The sequence below is a fragment of the Rhopalosiphum padi genome, chromosome 4, assembly GCF_020882245.1.
Source record: "Rhopalosiphum padi isolate XX-2018 chromosome 4, ASM2088224v1, whole genome shotgun sequence".
NCBI lineage: Eukaryota > Metazoa > Arthropoda > Insecta > Hemiptera > Aphididae > Rhopalosiphum > Rhopalosiphum padi.
Window position 1 is genome coordinate 39,633,039 of NC_083600.1, and position 27,019 is coordinate 39,660,057.

The 27,019-nt window shown below is 25.9% G+C and overlaps 1 protein-coding gene across 3 annotated transcripts in view; it reads left to right on the forward strand.

The window, feature by feature from the left end:
- LOC132929317 (neuropeptide Y receptor type 2-like) overlaps window positions 1–25,753 on the forward strand; it is a 170,171-nt gene extending 144,418 nt beyond the window's left edge. For 2 of the 3 annotated variants that reach the window (XM_060994593.1, XM_060994590.1), the window contains 2 exons: window positions 1,438–1,580; window positions 24,922–25,753. In XM_060994593.1, the coding sequence (XP_060850576.1) occupies window positions 1,438–1,569 (132 nt within the window). In that variant the 3' untranslated portion in view covers window positions 1,570–1,580; window positions 24,922–25,753. Of the gene's footprint in view, window positions 1–1,437; window positions 1,581–18,684; window positions 18,961–24,921 lie in introns of all 3 variants that reach the window. The other variant, XR_009662091.1, reaches the window with a different exon arrangement.
- The last annotated feature ends 1,266 nt before the right edge of the window (window positions 25,754–27,019 follow it).

The window sequence follows — 27,019 nt, forward strand, 5'->3', positions numbered from 1 at the left end:
CCCGGAAATTAAGGTCGTCATCGGATACTCTAGAGTTTATATAGATTTGTGCAGCGAAGTGTACCTAAGTATATTATTATACGTGTATCTATATAATATGTTTAATGCTTTCCTCTCATTCGTTGCACGTTAATTTCCGATCTGAGTTTGGAAATATCATTTTTATTATTCTGGTTTTTTTTACACCCTGTTTATATTTTAAAAATATTATAATACACCTTATAAAGGATAAAATTAAGGTGATTTATTTCATCGATGATGCCGCCCATTAAATACTGTCCAATCCATTAATTATACCTGTCGTTGTTTAAGTACTATATTCTCATTAGACTCGTAATAAAATTATATCATAAAATATATGTTTTAAAAATACTTCAAAATTTTAATTTTAAATAATTAAAAGAAAAATTTACCATGATTATGTTTTATTGATATAATATTTTAATTTTGGTAAAGACAACTTTTACAAATTCTTCAACAACAATTAATAAACATTTATCATACATAATTCGAATCCAAAATAAAACATTTTACGTTATGGAGGACAAAATGTCATTATTACTATTTTTATTTATGGATAATTGATAATATTGTACCTATATTATGACTACTATGTTTCCAATTTACCTAACTAAAATAATATTAAGTGTAGATTTGCTGATTTTTTTTTTTTTTGTTCTTGTCATAGACCAGTTCTATTAATAAAATGAATGGAACTCGACCTAACAAATGTATCCTTTTTACCATGTGATTTCGGATATAAATAATATGTCAAAAAAGGTTAGGATATTTACCAACGAGAAAAAACACATACTGAGTAAAAAATGGTAGTAAATTTTTCAAATTGAATTACTTTATCCCGGAAAACCCCATTATAGTTAATATAAATTTTGAATATTTGTTTCAAAGTATATATTTATATTTTTCTATTTCAATTTTGTACGAAAATTTAAATATAATTGTATAACAGTGAATATTTTTAACATATAAAACATGATATTTTAGTTTTTAGTTTTGTAAATTATTTATTTAAAAGCTTATTATGAATATTCAATTGCAGTGAATTCAAACATCATGTGCTATATTAACTACTTTCAACAAAAGTTATAATATTCATAGAGATATTCATGTTTTCATAAACATGTATTGGTGTATACAGTATAAATAAAAAGTTTTAATTCGTTGAATTAAATTATATTCTATTTGTCGATTGTTGTACAATTTATAATGAATATCAGTTTTAAAATATCAAATTCCAATTTCAACACTGCGTGATGATTTAAAGTTCGATGAAAAAATATATTATGTATATAATATTGTGACATTCTCGTAAATATTATAGATACTTATACAATAAAACTTGATAAATGTCCACAGTTGTAAAATTGAATCGTTGATAAAATAATGTATTTACATATTTTATTTGTTTTTACTTAGGATGGATTGATGATGGGCGATCAAGAGGACAATCAGGACGCAGTTGAAGTGATGTTGGTTGCGTACACACGCGAGGACGGTATTTCTGGTCGTTCTAATTTACAGCAGAACTCCATTAAAACCCAAGTATAAATATCTCAATGGTAAGTTACAGACTTTCCCTATAATTACCTTCATACTGTACCACATAATATGAGTTACAAAGATGTTATAGTTTTGTATAATTAATTTTATTATTCAATACAAAACCACAATATTATAATATTTTTTTTCCAAGTTTAGCGTAATACTATTCTAATTATGTTAAATTTAAACAACTACTACTAACTACGTATAATGAATTAATGGTTAGAATCGGAATATACAGAAACAGATGATTTCGCTCAATAATTATAATATATACCATAGAAATAACTTTAATTGAATGTGTTAAATTTGAAACACATTCAAATATACATTATTATCGTCAAAATATACGTCTTACAGCACGAGGCACATACACGAATATTAATGACATATCGAAATCCTTAATAATTAAATCTAAAGAGAACATGAATAAATTTTAACTAAATACTAAAATTTTACCCGGTTGGTATTTTTATTATTTGAGTATACTGCGTAAACACTTAAATTAATGAGTTATACTTATAATTATACAGCCATAACAATAATTGCGTTGACGTTTTTCATTTTAATTCTTTAGGGTTGTAACAATGGCACTCGTATGGTTACCTCTGTTGTACATGCCACGACTGTTTGGCTATGATAATTTATTAACAGGATTAAAAAATAACATTATAAAAAATATTATTATTCAAGTTGAAATAACTAAACGCAAAATAAATTATGAACTATTGTGACATAATTTAAAAACAAAAAAAAATCATTTATAATTTTACTTAATTAGAAAATATTATAACGTTGGAATGGTAAATAAACTGACTGAAACAAATAAATCAAATAATTAATAATGATAAAAAAGTACTTCCAAATTCCCCTTAAAAGTGTCACACGTTGCGCATGAATAATTTGTACATAATATTACACAGATTTAAATTAAATTAATCGATACTCAATTCAAAACTTTTACGGTTAAACTGTATTATTACTTTAATATATTTTAATACAGAAATAATTAAAACAATTTCATTTTGGCCTTATAATATGTGTTATTCATTCTAAGTTGTATATTTCTTTAATGATAATTCATCTTTAACAGCTATTGTGATTATACTCGGGTCACGTTAGGAAACGGATAATTAATTTCTATTAAGTCTTTCTTTTTTCCCTCCTATTGTTTGAGTTTTCTGAGAGTTATTGTGGGTCTAAGAAACCTTGGATGTCCTGTCATAACCAGTATTGCTTGAAAAATGGTTTCCGTAGCTATTATTCTTCGCGATCCAAATCCTTGGATCAAACCTAAACTGTTAAAATTCAACGTATTCCTTTAATAATACCAAACGCATTCTTAATAATAAACCGTGTTTATATTTATCTTGTATTATTACTTCCATCAACGTTTGGTGTACACCACATTTAAATTAACCGAAAAAGCATACACATGATATAGTATATCTTTATTTTGTTTATTATTTTATTTTTATTTTACATGCATATAGTACAGGTAGCTGTATATCATTATGTCTATCTTACGCTCAACATCAATCTAAATGTTAAGATAAACACATTATTTCACGTAAAATCCTAATAAAAAAGAAATATTACATTTTTTTTTTAATAAAAAATATTCAAGTGTACCTATTTATATTATTTTATACAAAAAAAAAACTCCATCACTAAAATCGATTACTTTAATAATATATTTTATATATATACAGTAAAACTTCCATATAACTAACTTCTATTTAACGAAATTTTCTGCTTCACTAATTATGTTTGAGAATCATGACATTTATTGTTAATTATGCGTAAATTTATCTCTATATAAAGAATCTGATGTTTTTATATAACGATTAAACTATTTGATAACAATCCCATTTTTGTAAACAAAATCGAGACATTTTACAAAAAAAGTACAATTTATAAAAACAAAATAATAAACAAACGAAACTCACTAATTATTTCTCAATAATAAATTACCTAAATATGATAAATATCTGGTAAAATAATAAGATTTATAATATGATATGTATTTGATATTTATTTTTTAATAATTTTTAATTTTTTTTTTTAATTCAATATAAAATATGAAATATCTATGTAATCCCCGTGTGACTTCATTATATTATGGACGTTTCACTGTATATAATGAAGAGTTAAAGCAAAGAGACCGTCTAAAATGTTTATATTTTATATATACCGTTTTTCAACGAAATTTTTATTCTTTATTTTGCACACTTGTTTACATTTATCTAACATTTCACCAGTATACAAAAATATTATTTTCACACAACTTTTGAAAGTAATTTCATATTATCTTTTCGTAGTGTTAACATTTTTTGTTGAATGTCTTAGTTTAAGATTTAAAATTTAAATAGACCAATAGTATGTTCAACTAAAAAATAAAATCGTATACGACAAAAAATTGTTCAATATAACATGTTCATAATTTCATATTAAGCTTGCGTGTTGTTATATAGTATTATAGGTTTTTGTCTTAAATTCAAAGTATAAATAATGATTTTCGGCGCATTTTAATATATGTATACGAGGATCATGAGCGAAAAAACACATAATATATTGATACGCATAATAAATTATTCATATCATAAATTATATTTTAATGGATATATACAACAATTTTTGAGTATCATTGTTGTAAAACGTAGCTTTAGAAAATGTAATAGATATACAGTGAAGTTTCAGTATGTAAGGCGCATATTAATCTTAACATTTTATTTTTGTACGTATATTAAATCGATTGAGGACGAAAATACATTTTACTTGCTTATCTAGCAAAAAATCTTATATTTTAGTAGGTATCTAATTATTTTAACTATATTTTGATTTTTTTTCATAACTTACTTGAGTATAAAATATTAACTTCTGGAACTGGCATGTAATAATAATAATAATAATAATAAAATACAATATAATATTATTATATAATTAAAAAAGTTGCAAATATTATTACAAAATTGTACATTCTAAAAAATATATTAAAATAAGTTCAGTCAATTATACAACACGGCGTAGTATTGTAATCGTTAATTTAATTTTGATTACTCTAATACTAGTGTAATATATTATATTCAACATAAACACGATCTATTTTATAGATAATTCCCGTGGAAAAAAATTTAACATTCCCTGAAATGATTTTTTGTGCGTGTTGATAAATTATAACTTATATGGAAAAATATTCTTTTCAAACTCACATAAATGTAGGTCTTTTTCTCGTGTAATATTATAGTGTACCGAATACGTACGTCATTAAATTAGTAGTCACGGAAAATCATTTTAAATTGAATACAGTGGTATATTTATATATTAGATACTTGATTCAGCTTTCGAACAAAATTACTTATTATAATAATTCATATGAGGACGAAGTTCTATATTCTGTATAATACGTATTACGGGACAACCCCACTACTAACACACTAAATCCATTCCCTACCAGACCGCACCGCAATAGGCAACAACCAATACTACGTAATACGTACGGATGATTAACCACACACCTGGGGAAAACCCCAGTGCTGAATCCCTTCACAATACGCTTCGTGGGAAAGGCATTTGTGGTATAAGAGATTAGCAGTCCGTACATAATCTAAAGTTCGTATTGCATTTGCCAGGAAAGCAATGTAATTGTGCACAAACAAAAATCACTGATTCGTTTGACCAACAGACATCAATAATTCGCTTATCCGACACGCAATTAAATTTATATAATATAAATATGTGTAATGTGTGTATGCGTATTTCGACTAATACTATACACTCTCCTATAACTACAATTGATTCGATGATCGTTTTAAACACTTAAAAAAATAAAGAAAAAAGTTCAGTATACCATCGATGTGACCATCGAATATCAGCGAACATTCCAAATATTTCCCGGATCGATTTGCATCACCAGACCCTTTGATAGCTAGATAGTTTTACCCGGAACTATGGCTGTGTTTAACTACACGCGTCGATGGTTACCCGGTGAACCAAATTTTAGCGGCGTCCTTCCTCTCCCCTCCATTCCATAACTGTGGAAACTTAATGACTGACGACCACTGTTCTAAGCATTCCCCGATAAAATAACGTCGCAAGTTATCGTCGGACAGGCAACGATCCCGCTGAAGACTACAAGACATAATTAACAGAACCCTATCGAACGCCGATATCGGACAATCGCCAAACGAAGAGAGAAAACGATGTTTTTAAAGACCAAACCACTTACAATACTCGCAAATCTAAAAATAATCCTTCTCAAGACTACCACAACCCTCACCCGCACACGTCTACTCGAATCCATCGCCAAAAACCACTTGCTTCAGCAGACACTTGTGCACAATGTATAAATAACACTCTACCACGTTTTCCTCGTAAATGTATATAGCGCATCGCGCAAAGTATTGGCAGACGAACTCGGGACTATATGATTCGTGCCGGCCACGCATGCTAGTCGGATTTAATCTCACTACCCGCGGTCTGTAAATATATATTGTATTATATATTTTTAACATAATATACCAACGTATATCATCGCTTTCGTTTCGGAGGACCGCGTGTTGCACCAACAACTCGCCACCGTTGCACGTATGTATAATGAATGAATAAATATCTGTAATTTTTATTTATAATTCAAAATTGAACTGTACGTTTTTTAAAAAAGAAAAAAAAATTGTAATAATACACGTCGTTAAGTTATTCGATTTATAGCTCAAGTAAATCTTTGTAGTCATTAATTAATATAATTTAATATAACTACGTTTAGCATTTTTTTTTTCTTGTAACCATGATTTTTTTTTCATATTCATATATTTAAATACACATACTATTTTATTGTATAGCATACATACTTTTTAGAGTTCAACATACACGTATATGTAATCAAACTATAACGTAAGTTTTTACGTTTAGAAAACAATAGTTTTTATTATTTTTATTATTTATACAATAACCGGCGGCGTGGTGTACAGGCAATTTCACTACATCCGTGTATAGGTGTGCAACAAACGATATATCTCAATGTTTAAAGCTAATAAAGTTTTCAAAATATTATATCATATTATGCTTAAACGTAATATTAATCGGCTGTAATAATATTTAAGATTCATGATGCGAAAATTCATTTCGTTCCAAATGCAAATGTTTGATTTTCTAAAGGTTTAATATTATCGTGAAAATAACCTTATTTCTAATATACTCGGAACTTATCAGACGAAACAATCAAAAATCAAATCTCCTGTAATCATAAGTTTGATAACATGTACCCATCGTACATATATTATGCATGGATATTTTAATATCCGTTGTTTGCAGGTACGATGGAAAATCCAGAATAATATCCAAGCTAAAAAAAAAATCCAAAAAAAAAAAATCACTACCATACTGTTACTACTATCGTTATAATATAACCATTACTTACAAATTCGCCACACATTGTTCCTTCGGGCTATTACCCGTAATAAAAAAATCGGTACGCGAGAAACGTGTGAAGATATGCATAAATCTCGAACGATATTATACATACTATCACACTATTATGGTATCACGCGAGCTTTTGGCACAAAAGGCGACCACGGGGACTACTTTTATACTCGATTGAATGAGAGAACAGATAAATAATAAATTTACCTTTGGAAATTATTTTGATGTAAAATGAAACGTACACGGTATTTGCATTAAAGAAAGGTACAACTATATGCATTCTTATCGACTATATTATTAGTAAATCAATTAGTTTGATCAAATCGTATTCAGGTATGCCATTTCTGTATTTTAAATCTCAACATCTCAATATGACACTGTAAATATACCATAGCAATTTTATAGCGATAGAACATTTTGGTTCGGATGGCATTCAATACATATTATGATACTAATGTATCCGCCGTGACCGTGATATATAATGTTATGATTGTCATACATTACTACGCGTCATTAAGGTACTTAATTATGTTATTATTTACAATCAATATAATAATATGGTATTCTTAATAGTATATAATATTATTGATATTGACTATAATTAAACAAACCGTAATATGATATATTAGTAAATTTACCTTGTTAAATATTCTTGATGATATAATATATAATCACGATATTATTATTATGTATTATTGACATAACCTTTTAATGTTAAATCGTACTTGTACCTAATGATTATTAATTTATGATTGTTCAAATCAGGTCTTTTTTTTATTTAACGCACTAATATAGGCCATACAATCTATTTACTTCGTTAATTATTTTTAGAATACAATACATATTGGCAATTACAATAGTTTGTGAATATTTTATAATATATTAGCGCATGTACCTAAACGGATATAATTGTTTTTAATTTTATGTAAGTAGACGGACGCCTATTTTGTAAAATAAAACAATAATGCAAACACCTGGAAAGTAATAAAATTATTTTAATTTGAAATAAAAATATAATTTATTTTATTCTGTACTTCCGTGTCTGACACGTTGTACTATGCGTTCCACTATTTTACTATACTGTCTTTTAGAAAAGCAAAATTAAAATAGCACGTAATAATAATATTATAATATTAATGTACGAATATTTTCGCATCTTGTTTTCCTTTGTAAAATAAATCAACAATGAATATCATTCCAAATCTTTCATACGAAAAATTGCTTTGTCACTAAAAAAAAAAAAAAAAAAAAAAATAAAAGCCTATATTATTTAATGACTAATAAAATGACAATCGATTAACCTAAAAGTTCCCTTTTTGATAAAATGATAACATATTTTTATATTCAAAGTGAATAGAATTATAACAAAGAAAAATATTTTTTTAACAACGTCGAAGACAGGAAATTAGTTTTATACATCACACAACAAAATATAATATATTATAAAATATTAATATTTGCTCGATTAATATTTAACGATAGAACCGTTGCGATTAAATTGTATTAAATTAAAAATTTCTCTCAGAATTACACATTTGAAAAAAAAAATCAATAACCATAGTTGTCGATTAGACGCGTTCATATGGACGAATAAATTGTATTTTGACGGTTACTAGTTAATTAATTGTGTACAGATAATTATGACAATAGACGCAATGTGATGAAAACATTATTATAATAGCATTTCCATATAATAGAATATTACAGTGTGCATACGATTAGCAAAACTCACGTGGCATGAACAGCGATTAAAAATCACACAATCAAGAGTGCATTTATGTTGGTCCGCTAAGTTAACATACATTATACTAACGTCATAAAATATAATCTGATAATCTAATTCGATCGATCAATTTTCTGACGTACACGTCACATATAAAATAATATTACAACTATATTGAATTCACATATACTATCTTGTGACGACCGATGTGCAAGGTTTTGGAAATGATGGTCTGAAGCGAATTATTCTGATATTTTAATATAATATTTAATTCATTAATTCAAGCAGTTATAATATCGTGTTAAAATAAAACGGCTCCAAACCAAAGTATTTATTACGGTTTAGGAGTATACAAGGAGCTTCAATGTTATCGTGAATCAGCCAATACGCCGGAAAACACGAGCAACTTTTCCCCTATTTTCTTTTTCGATGTTAATCAATAAAATACCTACATACTGTAACAATGTTTTTCTACGATTACCAGAACCAATGCGATAGGAAGAAAAAATCGAGATCACTCGTGCCTTCTAAGATTTTGCATGGTTAATCGCCCCTTATACGTTTTATTACGTAGGTATAAAGATTGTAAATGTGTGTGTGTGTGTGTGTAAGAATAATATAATAGCAGTGCGGTGCGACGAGTAACCGCTAGTGCGCCTACACCATTAGACGACTACTACAGTGTTAAATCGCGTAGCACTCAGCTCGGCAATCGCGGTGTACCGAATACCTGTTACCTGTCTCCGCCGACGTAAGCCGCCCCGTGTTCAAACGAAACAAATGACTCGGTGGTTCGCTTTACCACTTAATTAGGCTATCTCAGTGGCGAACAACGGCTATATACTCTTTCCGCCAGGTCGGTGCCGCCGAAGAGGACGAGTGTGCATTCGAACTTGCATACATATTATTTTCATTTCGATTTAAAAAAAAAAAAAAAAACGACTGCCGTTTATAATAATAGATGTGGGTTTATGCGCCACAGCCGCTACAATTGTTATTTCGTAATAATATTATACGATCGCGTCCCGAACAGCTGACTATTTCGTTTATCTATCCAATAGTACGTGCGTCGTGTACCAACGAATAGCTCATCGCCGACCGATTTAATTATTATTATTAAACTTTTAACGCGACCAAGAAATTTAAATCCATCGCAATCGATTATTACTGCGCTGCGGTACGTTATTATCAATTGAACATTAAACGCATTATTTATTTAACAAGCGGTCCGCGCAGTACATCACATTTATCGGATATTAGTTGTTTAAATCGTTGGCCAACAGCATAATAACTAAGTGGGTGTCGTTGCCGTCGCTAAAATTTATTTACAGCGGAGTACGGACGAATATAATATTGTTATGCGATTCGAAATCTGTCGATATAAAAACGTACGTCGTCTCGTACAAAGCGGGTAGTAATAAGCGACTCTCTTAATATTTCTCCTCCCTCCCTCCTCCCCGACAACTGCTCATAAATGTATTCTTCGTCGTGATGTACCTAATAAAAATAAAAAAAAAAAAGTTTTAGTACACCGTTTAAATTCTATAGTGTGCACATATATGTCACAGTTACGATATTCTCCGTGTTTATAATATATTATTATGCATGACGTGCGAGAGAGTTCACACGTTTGTATAATATTTTATTCGTCTAGCAAAAGTTTCGAAAACATTGTTCAGATGTCATTCTATTGACATATTATAATATTATAAAGCGTCGTATCGAATATTGTATACCGAATATTTGTTTTTCGCGTATGACATTAATTGGTGCTACTCAAAATAATTAAAAACATATACGTAATCATACTGACACTCGATGGCAAACAAATAACCAAAAAAAAAAAAGCATAAATTAATAAATGTAAGAACACTCGTTCATTATTTATTTTGATAAACAAGACAGTGTTTTATGAATTAATATTGTTATCAGAGAACAGAAATACTTAATACAATTTAGTAAATAAAAATAATAACGATGCTATACCAACTGTAATAATTTATTCATTTCATAGTGATAATCACATACTCAACTATTGTTGTTATAATAATGTACTCAATTGAAATTATGAAATGCAAATAATTTTTAACTGTTTGTAAACATATACACACAAAGCATTATCGTCTAACGCACAATACATTGTTTTATACAAATAATATTTTTGTATGCATGTTCTTCAAAACACACACAATTACTCAAAAAGCATTAACTACGAATACCTACTAAAACACATCATTATATTAAATATAATATTATTATCTTTGACATAATTAACCAATATATTATATTCTAATACAAGTACACAATGAAAATATTATTACACGTATTGAACTCAATTTTTTCATTACGTATTTCAATTGAATGTTACAATTAATATTATAATATTGCTGGTTATGTTTGGTTTCAGTCAATACATTTCAAAGTTATCGATTTTTTACAAAAACACAACTTATTCAAAAACTAAAATATAATCTCCCATCTAAGTACTACTTTCAAAGATTCTTTAAGTATACACTATTGTCATACGGTATTATATTTATATAAACTTAGATAACGAATTGTTAAAATGTGATTAACTTCTGCTAATGAAAAGCTGACCTCCCATAGATCAAAGCGAAACTTCTATGCAGTTTATCATTAATGATTTCATTGAAAAGTAAACGTCTATAACTAATTATGTTTACTCTGATTAGTTACTAGAGTCCATACAAATTATAAACTAAACTGTGATATATTGTTTGATATAATACAGTTACGGATAGGAAATAAAATTAACAAGTAATTTCTAAATATTGTTCAATGTTCAGAATAATTTCTTCTCTCATCTACTCTTCTCTAGAGTCTTTTAACATCGACATACCTAAACATTTCGTTAAAAGTTTCTCTAGATTAAGGATGGAACGTAGTTTAATCCGTTAATGAATGTATGTAGTTATAAATTAGATTTTAACGATTATCAACTTATGAACAAAATTCAAGTATTCACCAGTGATTGAATTAATAATTTTTTTTTTTTTATGTCTCCACTTATCTAATATAAGAAATAATTTAGAGGTTCATAGTAGCTATATCATATAAGTTCGTTGTTTTATTATTTTTCGTGAAAGACTATAGACTGCAGTGACTCTTTGATAAATAAATTAAAATGTATTCGTGGTATTTCATGAATTACAATATAGTGTTTTTTTTTTTTTTTAAAGAAATCAAGTAGTCATTTATAACCTTTTAACAAAAATTACCTCTTTGTATTTATTCATTTTAAATTCAGATTTTTAATATTATAATTATCAATAATAGTATTTTAAGATTTTGAACAGAGTAATGAATGATAATTTTAATATTATGTGTGTATTTTTTTCTTGTGAATGTTAACACGACTTATAGGTGACAAAATATTTTAATTTTAAACTTTATGTGTGGTTTCTGGTAGAAATAATAAATAATAACCTACAGTTTATACATTTAAAAGGACAGAAAATATGTCTGGTATTTTTAAAAATAATCGGGAAAAACAAAAAAAAAAATGTTAAACTAGTTTTTGATCAGAATAAAAAAAATACTAATTATGTGTGTTGGCGTAACTCAAAATAATCAAAAAAAAATCATAGATGTTTGAAACGTTAACTAAATATGTATAGGTATTTCTAGTATCTAATATATTTTTTTAGGCATGATAATGTGGTGAGATGTTTTGAATTATTTATAGACATTTATATTTTTGATTTTTTAGTTAATTTATTATAACTCATTATCATTATTAGTATTTATTAATTTATTATAAAGCTATTAAAAATATAAAAGATATTAATCACAATTTTTTATAAGCATTTTAAATTCAAACTGATTAGTGGTTGAAAGTGCTTAAGATAAATAATTTAATTCAATATTTTTTTATAAGTATTCCATACTTTCATACATTAATTAAAAAATCTTAGCAATAAATTAACACGATTTTGTTATTATAGACATTGTAAGTTAAAATTTGCATGAAATTCAATATTTCAATAAATAACAACGATTCTATTATTATTTTGTTACTATTCAAAAATATTTTTTTGGGGGTACAAACTTACGAGTGTATGTATAATTATTAACTATTATTATTATTATTATTATTATTATTATATAAAATGACATTTAAATTAATTTTGCTTATACCTATTTATGATTTACATTTTATACAGTCTTATTTTATTTAGTCGTTATACAAATTTAAAACGTAGTAAACGTAATTTTGTTACTTTAAAGTCTTTATATGCAAATAATGCATCGTAAATACACTACAACAGTCATACATTTATATTACAATTTCAAAACGTATTGGCTCATATTTTTCAGTAATGTTACTTTTTAATGGAGTGATAAAAAGATAATTCTTATATATTATAAATATGTTTTGAATCGTTTTGTATTTAATGAAGTAGACTTATTATTTTTGATTTTTTTCACATAATTTTGTTTTTTTTTCTTATTTTTATTTACATAATTTTCATGAATAATTAAAATGTTCCTATATATATTACACTTTTTTTATGTATTAGTATTGCCAGAAATTATAAAATCAGTGAAAAGACCTGTCATAAACGAAGATCTGATAAAATAACTATTACTGCACTAAACTTTTATGTGAAATAGTACGATATAAATGATTTAGTCTTTATTATCAAAAATTAAAATTTCCCCACACTTATTTCTCAAATTAATTTCGATATTCCCCATCATCACACAAATATCTATGTTCCATTCTCTATTCATTTTCTTTATCGACCTAACCTCTTAAATACTTTATGCGAGTGCAGTATTGATTTTCAGTTTTAATTAATTATTTTAAGAGGATTTTAAATCTACTTACTTTCTCTCTCTGACCCACGCCCCGCCCCACATAGCGAAATTTCATTTAACAGAATCAATCTTACTATATTACCTATATATTAGAATAAATTGACAAATAATCCAACTCAAAGTTGAGGACATAATCTGTGTTTGTATGATATTTGTTTTTATAACGTTTTAAATATTTTTTAAGATATAATAAATGAGAATTTTTAAAATGAAACATTTTAAAAATTCTTAACTTGAAAATTAAAATATCGTACAAAACACACTAACACAAATGATGCTATGAATTATAATTTTAATAGTTATCAAATCACTATAATATAAAAGTTAACAATACTAAAATGGTTCTAATAAATACTATTGTATATTTCACTTCGATCAGGGAGAGAAGAGGAACGATTTGTTAGTTTACATCTTTAATAAATCATATTATTATTTGTTATTCTATTTTTTTTCATACAAAACAGGTCAAGGTTTAAAAAAAAGAACAATATAATGAACAAATTGATAATCATAGTTATAATTTATAATTATATTAAGAATTAGATTAAGAGATTTAAAATTATAAAAATTATACCATTTCAGTTATAAAAAATAAAATATGATTAAATAATTGCCAATTAGCATTTTATTAGAGATAAAGAAAAAAAAGTGCAATTAAAACTCACAAGTAGTATCTTCATTGGCTGAACGAATGAAACAGGATAAAGGAGCGTTGAATAAGTAGTTATAGATAAAGAAAATGATACAAAAAAATGGAGAAGATGTTGTACAACGTAGAAGAAATAAGCAAATAATTTAATATATCAATAAAATGTGCTCTTGTATCGTTAGACTTCGGCCCTTGTAATTGTTCTTAATAAATAAAAATAAATAAATAATTTAAAAATAAGATAATCTTCTATCAGTTCAAAAGAATTAAATATGAATAGGTACATAATATCAAAGTCCTGCTCGATGACTTTAATAATAAAAATTTTTTACTACGTATTAATTATCGATAAAAAATTTAATTAGAGATATACACCAATTTAAACACTCCAACTCATTACATTTTATATTTTTACTAATACACTATTTCATAATTTATACTATTAACCGAAAAATACCATTTTTATTAAGTTATTCAAAATCCTTTAAACTATGTTTTTAAAAGTCTATACTACACACATGTAATATGAAATATAAATTGTACATAGAAATTAAAGGTTTAATAACAGACTTTTAACCACTACAAGTGTAATCTAATAATAATAATAAACAATGTGTATGATAAATTTTAATATTTTTTAAATAAAAGAGTTGTTAAAGACTAAATTTTAATAAAAAGAAACATCAAACGAGACAAAGCAATGACTCAGAAAGAATTAATCAGAAAGTGGTATTCATATTTTTTTTCTGTTTTAAATAATTAATTTAAACAAAAGCGATCTTTTAATAAAAACGAAACAATACCTCACTAACGGTAAATAAATATTTATACTAGAAATGTACTTAACTTAATTTAACTTAATTAACTGATGAATTTAATTGCAAGCGGTACTAAGTAATAAGTATTTTAAAATTAATGAAAATATACCGTAATTATATTTATTATAGTTTTTCAAGTTTTGTACATTATTACTGTTTACACGTATAAATAGTAATAAATAAAATACGATTCTATAATTCTAAATAACTATCTATGTTATAAAGCAAATTTATCTTCACAGAATGCTCATATTTTAGAACAGCATAAAAAAAAAAAACATGAGATTTTTTCAAAATAACTTTATTTAATAGTTTGAAAAAATTAACAGCTTCAAAATAAATAAACAAGATTTTTGAAAAAATAAAATATATGATCACAAAAAATTAAGTTAATATAATAAAAGAAAAAGTATATTAATATATCGATTTATGATTTGTGTAATATTTAATTACGTGTTTAGTCATTACTCATTTTACATGTTGTGCTATGCGTGATCAACGGTAAAGTTAGTTAACTATCGATATCTTTAGACCATATTTATGGTTTCTGATTTAATGAATTATGTTATTATATACTAAGGTTTAGTTCGGTAAGCCAACTCTAAAACAAATTTACAATGTTTTAATAATTTTGCGGTTACGCCGATGACCCCTGAAATATCCTACAAATATGTTTCGGTGAAAAAAACTAACTCACGCACAACACGTATATATGTTATATGAATTATGAGACTATATATTATTTGTATTATTATTATTATTATTATAATTGTATACTATTCAAAATATTTTCGTGGAAAATTGCATTTATTTGGAAAAACCATTTTTACTTTATTAATTGAATTTGTTCTATTCATCTTAAAAGTGATAATATTTACTTATTAATAAAACATTAAAACACTAAAATACATTATAATATTATAATAATAATTTAATACGCAAATAGTAGTTGACATAATTATTATAAGTAACATAAAAAAATATATGCAATAACTACAATAATATAAATAACAGTTATAATAACCAAATTAAAAATGGTATTTTTAAATAAGTAAATAAGTATATTACATCTAAATTTTCGAATATAATTAATAATATATAGTTAGATATACTATTGAACAACATGGGCATATAATTTATATGTCTAAAGAAACTACAGTTTTGATCACGGTTCTTTTTCAAAAAAGTTTCGCTGTTTCTTGTATTGAGTTATAGAACTCTAAAATGCATAAATAAATTATAATAAATTATTAAAAATATTACATTTAAAGAATTCATTTTACAATTAACTTGTATATTTGAACTAAAAACAGTCAACTAAAGGGTTAACAGAAATAGAAACTACTCATAAAGTCATAAAGTAAATTAGAAATCTTTCCTGTTTATTGACTTGTCATAGTTTCATTAAACAGAGTCAAACTTACTAACTGAACTAATCAATATACAAAAAAGGGGTATGCATACCTAGTTACATTAGTAAAATGTGAAAACTCCGATCACATAAAGCCTACAATAATCGAATTTATACACATATATAATATACACCATATTTCTATACCTATATTATATCAAATCATTATAATTAATAAATCACCATCTATAAAACAAATCTATCAACTTAATTTGAAAATATATAATTAATTTTCTGCGAGCAATAATAATATGCTCTTTAACATTATAAAACACATTAAAATTGTATTTAATAAATAATTCATACCCGTACGTGACACTGTGACAGTAATTATTCATATTAATCATATAAACATAACCCATTAGGTACATTAATTATTGATCATTGTATATTAACTTATTTGTATATTTCAATTTTACAGTGATTAATACGTTGTCTTGTTTCCAAATCCAATTACATTGAAGTATTATGTTTACGACGGTGCAATATAGTTTTATAATTATTTCAATAAACGAAATACAAAACAAACTTTTAGGCATTTAAAATATAATGCAATATCAATTATTTTTCTTGAAAGCAATTGTTCTACCCGTAATTTTCATTATACATAGATAATCAAAGAAATGTAATTTTTCGTAAATTGTGAACAAATTAATTTATTTATCCATACGTTTATCAATTAGCTATTATGTATTAGAAAAATAATACTATTATAATCAACTATTTCTAACAAAATACACCAAAACGTGGTCGAATATGTTTGCATTAAAATCATACTGCAATATTATTAAACGAACGTTTGATAAAACTGATATTTAATTAATGTAATTAAATTAATGGCTTTCCATAACAACATATCGCGTAATACATAATTTATTCAGAAATACGTACCAATACTATTTCTATTTATGGTTCATTTCACGTTGCAATAAAATATAAACAAATTACATGCTTTTTTATAACGTAATTCTAACTACCTTAGCTACTTACTTTATTAGGACGTGTAATCATGCTGTATTGATTTGCTTGTTAAATATTAATTAACAAAATATAATTGTTAATAAACAAATAATGAAAATAACTAAATATCATACATCATAAAGTGTTTCATTATGAGTGTTGTCATTTTTCTTTCCGTAAGTCTCGTGTTGTAAATTATAAATCAAAAAGTTCTATGAAAAATAACTACTTTCATTCCACTTTCTGAGAACCTATTACTTTGGAAAAGTTCATCATTTTTTTGTAATATTTATTATGATATACTTTTAAACTAAAACGACAATACATTTAAACCGTTTGAGATTCGCCAATAAATAAAACTGACTCGTGAAATCTCATTTTTTTTTTTTTAATAAATGTATATGATTAATGTTAAAAGTGAACACTGCGAGGGACTGCTGACTGCTATTTATTGATGCGTGTATATAGTATCCAATATATCAATATCATATGCAATTCAATATTATATAGATTACTAAATAAAATATATAAATAATGTATTGAGTAGTTAAACAAAATATATAACAGAAGTGCTGGTTCAAAAACCAAAAAAAGAATAATTCTTATAGCATGATAAATTGCGTGTATTTTCTTTTAATACGAAAAATTCAGAAAGCGTTTATGTATACTGCTAAAATGTTGAATGTATATGCGATAATATTAAAATAAACAATAGCCGAAAATAATGATTTCATAAGTTCAATACAACGCTATATTATTTTTTTATTTCTTCAAAAAGGTACACAACCATACTAAAAATCAGAATAAGCATCTTCAATACTATGTATTTTATGTTTATTTGGTAATCAAAGTTTATTGTTATTATTATTCTGCAATTCAAATAAAATGTGTACACATTACTACATTACACTCATTTTTAAAATTTCGCTTGACAAAAAACGATATTTTACAATATTGTCATAAAAAGCCAATATATGTCATACATTACGTCATCTGTGGGTTGGGCGAATTCGAAGTTGAATCGGTAAAGATTTTTTTCAATAATTTAAACACAAGTCACGATTGAGCAAAAACTGCTTGAACAACGTATGCATACACATACGGTCGCACGTACGCTTTTACTCGAAAATACATACGTCAGACATTGTTTTATGGTCAAGACACTCTGGCCTCTGTTTTTATTTGAAATAAGCTACAGGCTATTGAAACTCCTGTATAGGTACTAGGATTCACATACAAGTCGCACTTGAACACTTATTAATTAATTTTACATTGAAGTCTGTGTTTATTTTGACAGTTACTGCGGAGGATCCAGGGAGGATGTGAGTTAACCTCGTTTGATTCCCCGTGTTCGAAAAGGAAAAAATATTGGAGAAACACGGAAAAGCTCACTTCTCCGCGGGAATTTAATGCATGTATACTTATATCGATTTTTCGACCCGACACGCAAACCTTCCGAAATACAATTTTCCCCATTAACAGCGGCTACATAATATACTTTAAAGAACATCCAAAACATGAAAGACACATTTGTTTGAGAAAGGAAAAAACAGTTCTGCTATAGTAAACAATGGTAGGTGTAAATAAAAATTCCTGTCGTCTACTTTTACCTTGCTAAAACACTTCAAAGACAGCCTGACTAATTATTATAATACCTTATAAATTGTACTACAAAATAGCATATCAAACAGCATACTCCTATTTTTTGTGTCATTACCAAAAGTATTATAATATTATAAAAGAACTCTGAGTAAATTATTAAAAAAATAAAACTCATATGGGTTTTGTTAATTTTCTAAGCTGGCGCTTTGTGTAGGCAATTTAATAGCATATGTGAGTAGGTATTGTTTAATAATAATATCTATCACAGTATTATGCATACCAAGCTACTACGACATCAATTGTCACGCTATAAAAATAATTTTAAAACAAAAAAATGCCTATAAGCAATTTCTCGATTGCAATAATTTATTCCAGTAATCTATTAGAATATATTTTTAACAACACAAATAAACAAATAAATTAAATATAAAATAAGTTATGATTTTAAAAATTATAATTAATGATTGAAAGTTACAAATACAATTATTAAAACGCGTGTACAATAAATTTAATCTATGAAATAAATAGTACATTCATAAAACATATACGATATTTAAAATGAATGGAGTGGTATTATTTAAATCTACACTTTGTACTTATAATTTAAATTACATTGGAAATATACACTGTTATAATGATTTTTTATTGTTAAATTAAAATGCAACACTGCAAAAAATATTGAATTATAGTAGTTGTGTAGTAAGTATAATAATAACATGTATAATAAAGTATTTCATAATAATAACTACTCACAGTTTTTAAATTTTATAATATCAATAAAATATAAATAGGTCCTATATAATTGTTTTGAAATAACAAAAGAATATATTTTATGCAAACAATAATTCAATTATCTGGTCGTAATAATAATACTCGTAAAAAATTAAAACCTCATGAAAAATTCAAAGATTTCTAGTTAGGTAGATAATATAATGACTTTCAATTTGTAATAAACTTTAAAAATATACTGACACATATCCTGTAAGAGATTATTATTTTATGCCTATAATAATTTTCGAGTTTAATTAAGTATTTTAATTATTTCAAAGTAATAAACTTCATATGACAACAACGACGCAGCTGTAGATGAAAGTTCTCTGTAGGACAAATTATATAAAAAAGTTCAAATATTGCTGTTAAATATACTTCAAAAGCAAATTCAATTCTTAATTTTTTTTAATTATGTAATTACTCAACTCAAAATGTTTAAGTACAATATACACATATACAGTGAGTAAATAACAATAATGAAATATTATAAAGAATATTTACCTATTAATTAAATAAATGTTTAATGATAGTAAATTTCTTATCATGCAATCATTCTAATATTATGTTCTAAATAATGTATGTTGATACTTAACTTGAATAATCATTATAATTAAAAGCAAATGATTATTATTTATATTATTTAAATATAATACAACTGTATTTATATTACTAATTTTTGTGTTATTGTATTTAAAATTTAGATATTCCTCATTATATCACATTTATGTTATTATTTTAAAAATAGATGTTCTTTAAAAATGATTCATTTACCTATATCAAACGTTAAATTAGTAATTTATTAGACAATGATTACTCGTATTTATTTATATAATTTATTACTTTCATTAATAATAATTTTCTTGACTATAACGCTATTGTATATATTATGATGTTTATAGTATAATAAACGATCTATCATTTGAATTTGATATATAATTAAGAGCAAAAAGTATAAAAAAATATATAATGGCGTCATTAGTATCTATTAAAACTTCTATATAATTACTTGAAATATTTACTGAGTATTTTTAATAATTATTTTAAGTCAAGTTTTAGGTTAAGTAAAATATAATACGAGCATTGAAACCAAAAAAATACTGAAATTAACTTTTTAACAAATCGTAAAGTGTATTATAATATTTACACATAACTATTTATGGATTGTAGGAAAATATAATTGTGCTACATAATTTTTTTATTATATTTGTTTTCTTGTGCATCTATATGATAGTCGAACGTGCAATAATAAGATTTTTAATGCTTTTTCTTGTTTTTAAATTCATATTCGTAAATATACGTAATACTTATAATACACGTAAATGCTTTTTACTCTATTTTAATAACTACTGAATTTTCCGTAATATAATAAAAACAAAGCAAACAAAAATCGTATTTGATAAACTAAAGAAGAAACGCGACACGCATTACAAAATAAAGGAAAACACAGACAGCAGCATCGGTGTACCGGATGCTGAAACACGGGGCGTTGGCGGCGACGACGACGGCGTCACTATTTTATACTTGTACGCATATATATTATATAATATATACGTTTGACAATAAAAAGCGATTCTCGAGTCACACACGTCTTAATAAAATCACTATAATATACCTCGTCGTTACACCCTCGCGCGGGTCGAAAATTGATATTTGTTTGCCGTCTGTTCATATAATATCGTGTATATTATAATATACAAATAAAATACAATAATATATTAAGTATTGCGTTCTGTACATAAAACCCGTCACTCGCGGTCCCACTCATCCGACGATTTGCGCTACGAACGAAACGGTATTATTACACCGGCGGTGTACCGGTTAGGTTATACGACTATGTTCGGTGTACAGAAATAATGTCTATAATATTATGTATTATGATATAATTGCGAGTTGAAATCGATTTAACCGAAAAACCCGGCGGGGAAGCAAACTTTGCTATCGTCGCGGTCGTCGTTATAGCGTGTCGAAGTGGTGTCGTCGCCTGCAAGACCTGTGGTTATAACGAACAAAGCCCAGGGGTCCAAAAGTGACCGATATCGTTCAGTTATAGCAAAATCTACAGGATTACAGTAACCCGTATACTTTATGTTTACATATTATTCTGTTGTTTTCCGTACAACCGAGTATTTTGCATAATATCGATTGTCGTGAAATCTGTGTATCGGAAACCTGTACAATTCGCACGACGAGCACTGAACATAACAATAATAATATGATATTATAGTAGTACATTATAATTTATATACAACTTTTTTTACCGATCAGACGATTGTGTTTTGTTATAAAAACACGAGTCCCGTACATTTTACTCAATTTTTTTTTTTGTTCTTTTAATGATCACTTTTATTTTTTATTCATAATATTTTCCAGTGGGTGTTTTTTATTTTTAAACATATATATGTTTTTGAGTCGATACAATTTTTTTTCTAACCATTACAGTTGTCATAGCAACCAAACACAATAACAAATGCATCTGTATGCAGTTATATCAATTATTTATCGGTATTCGATTTATGCAAAGACAACGACCACCAAAAACATACTATATATTATTATAATTATTAGAGGTGCGCCAAACTCAAAAATATGTCCTCGAACCGAACGCGTATGCCAAACTCGAACCGAACCCGTAGCAAACATTTTGTTTAGTACCGAACTGATTTTGTACCGGGCTATATAGTTAAATTTTAAGTACTAGATTAATTCGAGTTATATTTGTAATATTTTAGACATTAAAATAGAAAATTTTGTTAAAAGATTTCTCAGCAAAATATTTTTATTATTACTTTTGTTATTTTAAATTAACATTTATTATTTATTTTTGACAATTTGCTTGAATAAATGTTAACATTCATCGTGTAATACTCGTAAGTATCGTATTGTTTTATAGCCGTATAGGATAACAACTAACGACCAACCGAACCAACGTTATAAACGATTTATCGTGAAAAATGATTAATATCGACTATTATTTTAATATTTACCATTAAGTTATAGGAACGTCGATTTTGTAAATAATACAATACCAAAATAATTTTATTTATGGGCCATTTTCACGAATCTTTTAGTTAACAACTTGCTATTGAATAATTCGATCTCCTTAATTCTTTTTTTGTCCATTTTCCGAGTATAGATTTAAAATAAAATCTAAACATAAATATTATGACCTAAATACCAAAATAGTTATATACGCCTATTTTAAACAATTAATACAATGTACAAAACAAAAGTTGTCCGAAATGTTATATTGTCGTATTTGTTATAAATACGTGTAGATGGGGAAATAGTGAAAACAACATGTTCATTAAAGTCCTATACTCGAAAATGAAATAATAGGAAAAATGATGGAGTATATATTGCACATTTATTGGTATTGCGATATTTTCAGTAGCTAAAATGTATGTTATAATTAAATATCGATATATACTACGCTTTCTGGTACAACGTTCTGAACACGGTTCGTTTTAGATATATTTCTAAGTATAATTCTATAAGGTACCTTACTGCGTTAATTTTAAAATTAAAATTATCTACGTTATTGAATACAATTAATGTTAGGTACATTTTTGTTTAGCGATTTCAGAAACTTGTTTAATGTCATATAAATGATAATAAAAAATTGTAATATATTAACATAGCGTCTGGTAACACACGTGGTTGTTGTATCGTAGATAATAAAATGTAATTTAATGAAAAACAATAAATTATCAGCGCGATACGACCAAATAAAAGCGCAATTGTGTAAATTTAGATTTTAAATTATAAAAAAAAAGGTGAATCTTATTTATATTGACCCTTGAGATTTGTTTATTGTTATCATTATATTATAATACGTACGAACGATTGTATATTCGCATTATTATGTTACAAAATCGTACGGGGACGACAATAGAAATTTGCAACGTCTAATATTTTAATGTTAATAATATAATATTATGTATACGTGATATTTTATTTCAAATACAATTCGTTTGTTCACGCGTGGCAACGTACATCCAGACCTTCGGCCTGTGTCGAGTAAAAAATATAATCCTGTGTGTATTATTCGCGGGTGCTTAGGCTCGCGATCCAAACAAAAGGACTGCGCCACAATGATAATAAAATATAAACACAAATGTTGTAACAAATTACGTTCTCATTGCTATTAGCTGCGAGCAATGGGACCAACCACGAACAACGCTTACTTCACCCCCGCCTACTACCTCATCATCATTACAATAGCACCCAACTACTCCAACAGTGGCTATTATTCAAAGAAAATCCATTCCAGGCCAACACTATAAATATAAAAAATATTAGAAAGATTTCCGAACAAACAATGGAATCGCATTAAAAAAAAAATTAATAAATAATATCAAATTATACTTGTCCGAGCGTCTTAAGTACAATCTTCCCAGAGATTATCCGGTTTTTATTGCTGTAAAGAATGGATTAATTGGTTCAAAAAAACGTCCAACATATTGTGAATCCATAAATCATCCCTAATTTTTATTTAAAAAGACAAAATTTGCAGTTTCACAAAAAAAATTAGTAAAATTGAACAGACGAAACGATAATACGATTAATGCACGTTTGATTAAACAAAATTTTAGGTCTAAACAAATCATAATATATTATTGATAAATAATTTATGTGTATGACCAAAATACCATTCCGTTTGTTTCGCGTTTGATGATATTAAATTTATGATACATAAAATGAACAAGTTTACATTAAAAAATTTTTTCAATATTATTGGTAAACAGTAGTCTAAAGTACTGATTGAAATAATTTTTAAAAAAGTAAATTGATTATTAGATTTTTTTTAAATTAATTAGTTAGTTTATAGATTTTTTAATTTATTGATTCAACATTTATCAAACCTAACACTATATCATAAAAATCCACAAGTAAAATATACAAAGTATATTATCAAACCCATATAATTCACAATTAAATTTATTTGACATCAATTACAGAAAACCTATTAAAATATTGTTTTATTGAAGTACATAATAATAAAGTTCAAAGTATCTCATTATATTAATCAATATGTCTTTTAGACAAGAACGTGGAACTTTTAAAATATAAACGTGATACAAGATTATAACCAAATGGAAAAAAGTTTTAGTACTCACTAAAGTTATTTTCAAGTTGATTGTGTTGTTGTTTTTTTTTTCAGAACATATATCAAGACACTAATGAAGGTTCAATACGATTGCAATTTCCGCCACAAACTACTTTACGCCTAGCCCAAAAATATAAGACTAATAGTTGCCTAAGAAACATTATATAGATGTAATTAAAATGTTAATACTAAATTTAATATTCATTATTCTTATTAATTATTATACTAATTGTAATAAGTATAGCGTTTTAATCAATTAACTGTTCGTGTGTTATGTATAAATGGAAATACATTTCTAATAAAAAAATATCTATTTCCGTCAATATATAATACTGTTGTGTATACATATTATATACATATGTATATATTTAAAATATATTATATATGATACATATAATATTACTATTATTCTTCCTACATAATAATGTGTTTGATAAATTAAAATGTTAATAACATTAGAATAGTCATGTGCTTTTTAAATTATTCATAGTTGTAGTGTTAAGATCTAATTATATTGTTCAAATGTATTTGTACGAATATAATGTATAATATTACAATAATATTAAATGCCTATAGTGTAATAAGAGAAAAAAAATGATAAACTAAATAATTGTAACTATGTGTTTAAACTTAAAAATAATTTTAAGCAAAAAATTTATTGTTTTAGTATAATGTGATTGAACTTTTGTTTTATATTTAATAATTTTTGTTACCTAATATGTTTGTGCCACGCAATTCATGTAATGAGCCCACATGTTTTGTGTCGTACAAACTATTGTTGATTAATATAATTTATATTTATCCTCCGCCTTTTTTTTTTCAAGCACGGCAATGTAACCTTGTTTTTTATATATATAAAATAAAATGTTGTTTTCAATTCACCAAATTGTGTGTACTCTTCACTGTAAAGAACTGCATAATTACTACAGCGAGTCTTTCGACAACGAATTACGGCGTATTTTTAAAATATTCTCAGAAATGATACAACCTCGAGACATATTTGATTAATAGTAAAAAAGTTGTTTATAAATTTAATTTACTTCAAACATTTTTTTTTTTTTTTTATCAATGTAATTAGTAATAAAAACATTATTCTTGAAGTTTAAATTATGATAGGTACTTCGGACTTATATTCGGGTTATTCCTGACTAAATTTGGATTTTCTCAAATCTACGACTACTTACCTATGTATTCACTATTACAAGATTGACCTATTAGATTTGCGTTTTCACAATGAGTTGTTTGTTTACATTCGAATGGCATAGTATATTTACTACGATAGAGTACATTATGTAATATCATTAAAATATAAAGATTTATCATTTATATCATGTATATTAAGAATATATTAAAATTAATTAAATGCAGAACATACGCACATATTACTTAGAAATAATGGGTTCTCATAGGCCAATTTCATCATTCAAACAAAAGACAGGGTAATTGAACAAATGCATAGATAACATAGTTGCTTTACAGAAACACGCAACGGCAAAAAGGTCACAGAAACTAAATGCCAAAATCAAGGCAGGAACATCAACTTTGTCATTAATAAGTGCTGATAAGGTTTAAGGTTTTTATAAACATTTAATTTTTGAATTAAATTATTCGTAATCCAAAATAAAATAAGCAAACAAAATAAAAATAGTTTTGGATAGTCTAATATTTATTTATATAACATTATAATATATATTATATAATAAATTAATAATCCCGATTTCAGTATTATAAATAAAACCATCATCCACGGAATGCATTCATTCCTTATCTGCATTAATCGGTATTATTATAATTGTTTTTAGTACTAAATCAAAATAAATTTGAAGCACCTACAGTCTTCCAAAAATTATTATAAAATGTAGATATGCAAGATTGATCGCATAGTTTTTTTACAAAGAACGAGTAAAAAAATTAATTAAATTGAGTCGTAACCGGTTAGTCGTTACCGATGACTAATGATTATGAATTTAATAATGAATAAATGAGATGCACAACCAACATTAAAATCCCATCAAAATGATTTATGTAAGTATATAATATACCATAATTTAGGTACGTATATTATATAATATTCATTGAAAGAGCATCTAAAAAAAAAGTAATTAAAATAATATTTTACGGGAGAGTATACATATAAATGTTTATTATTAAA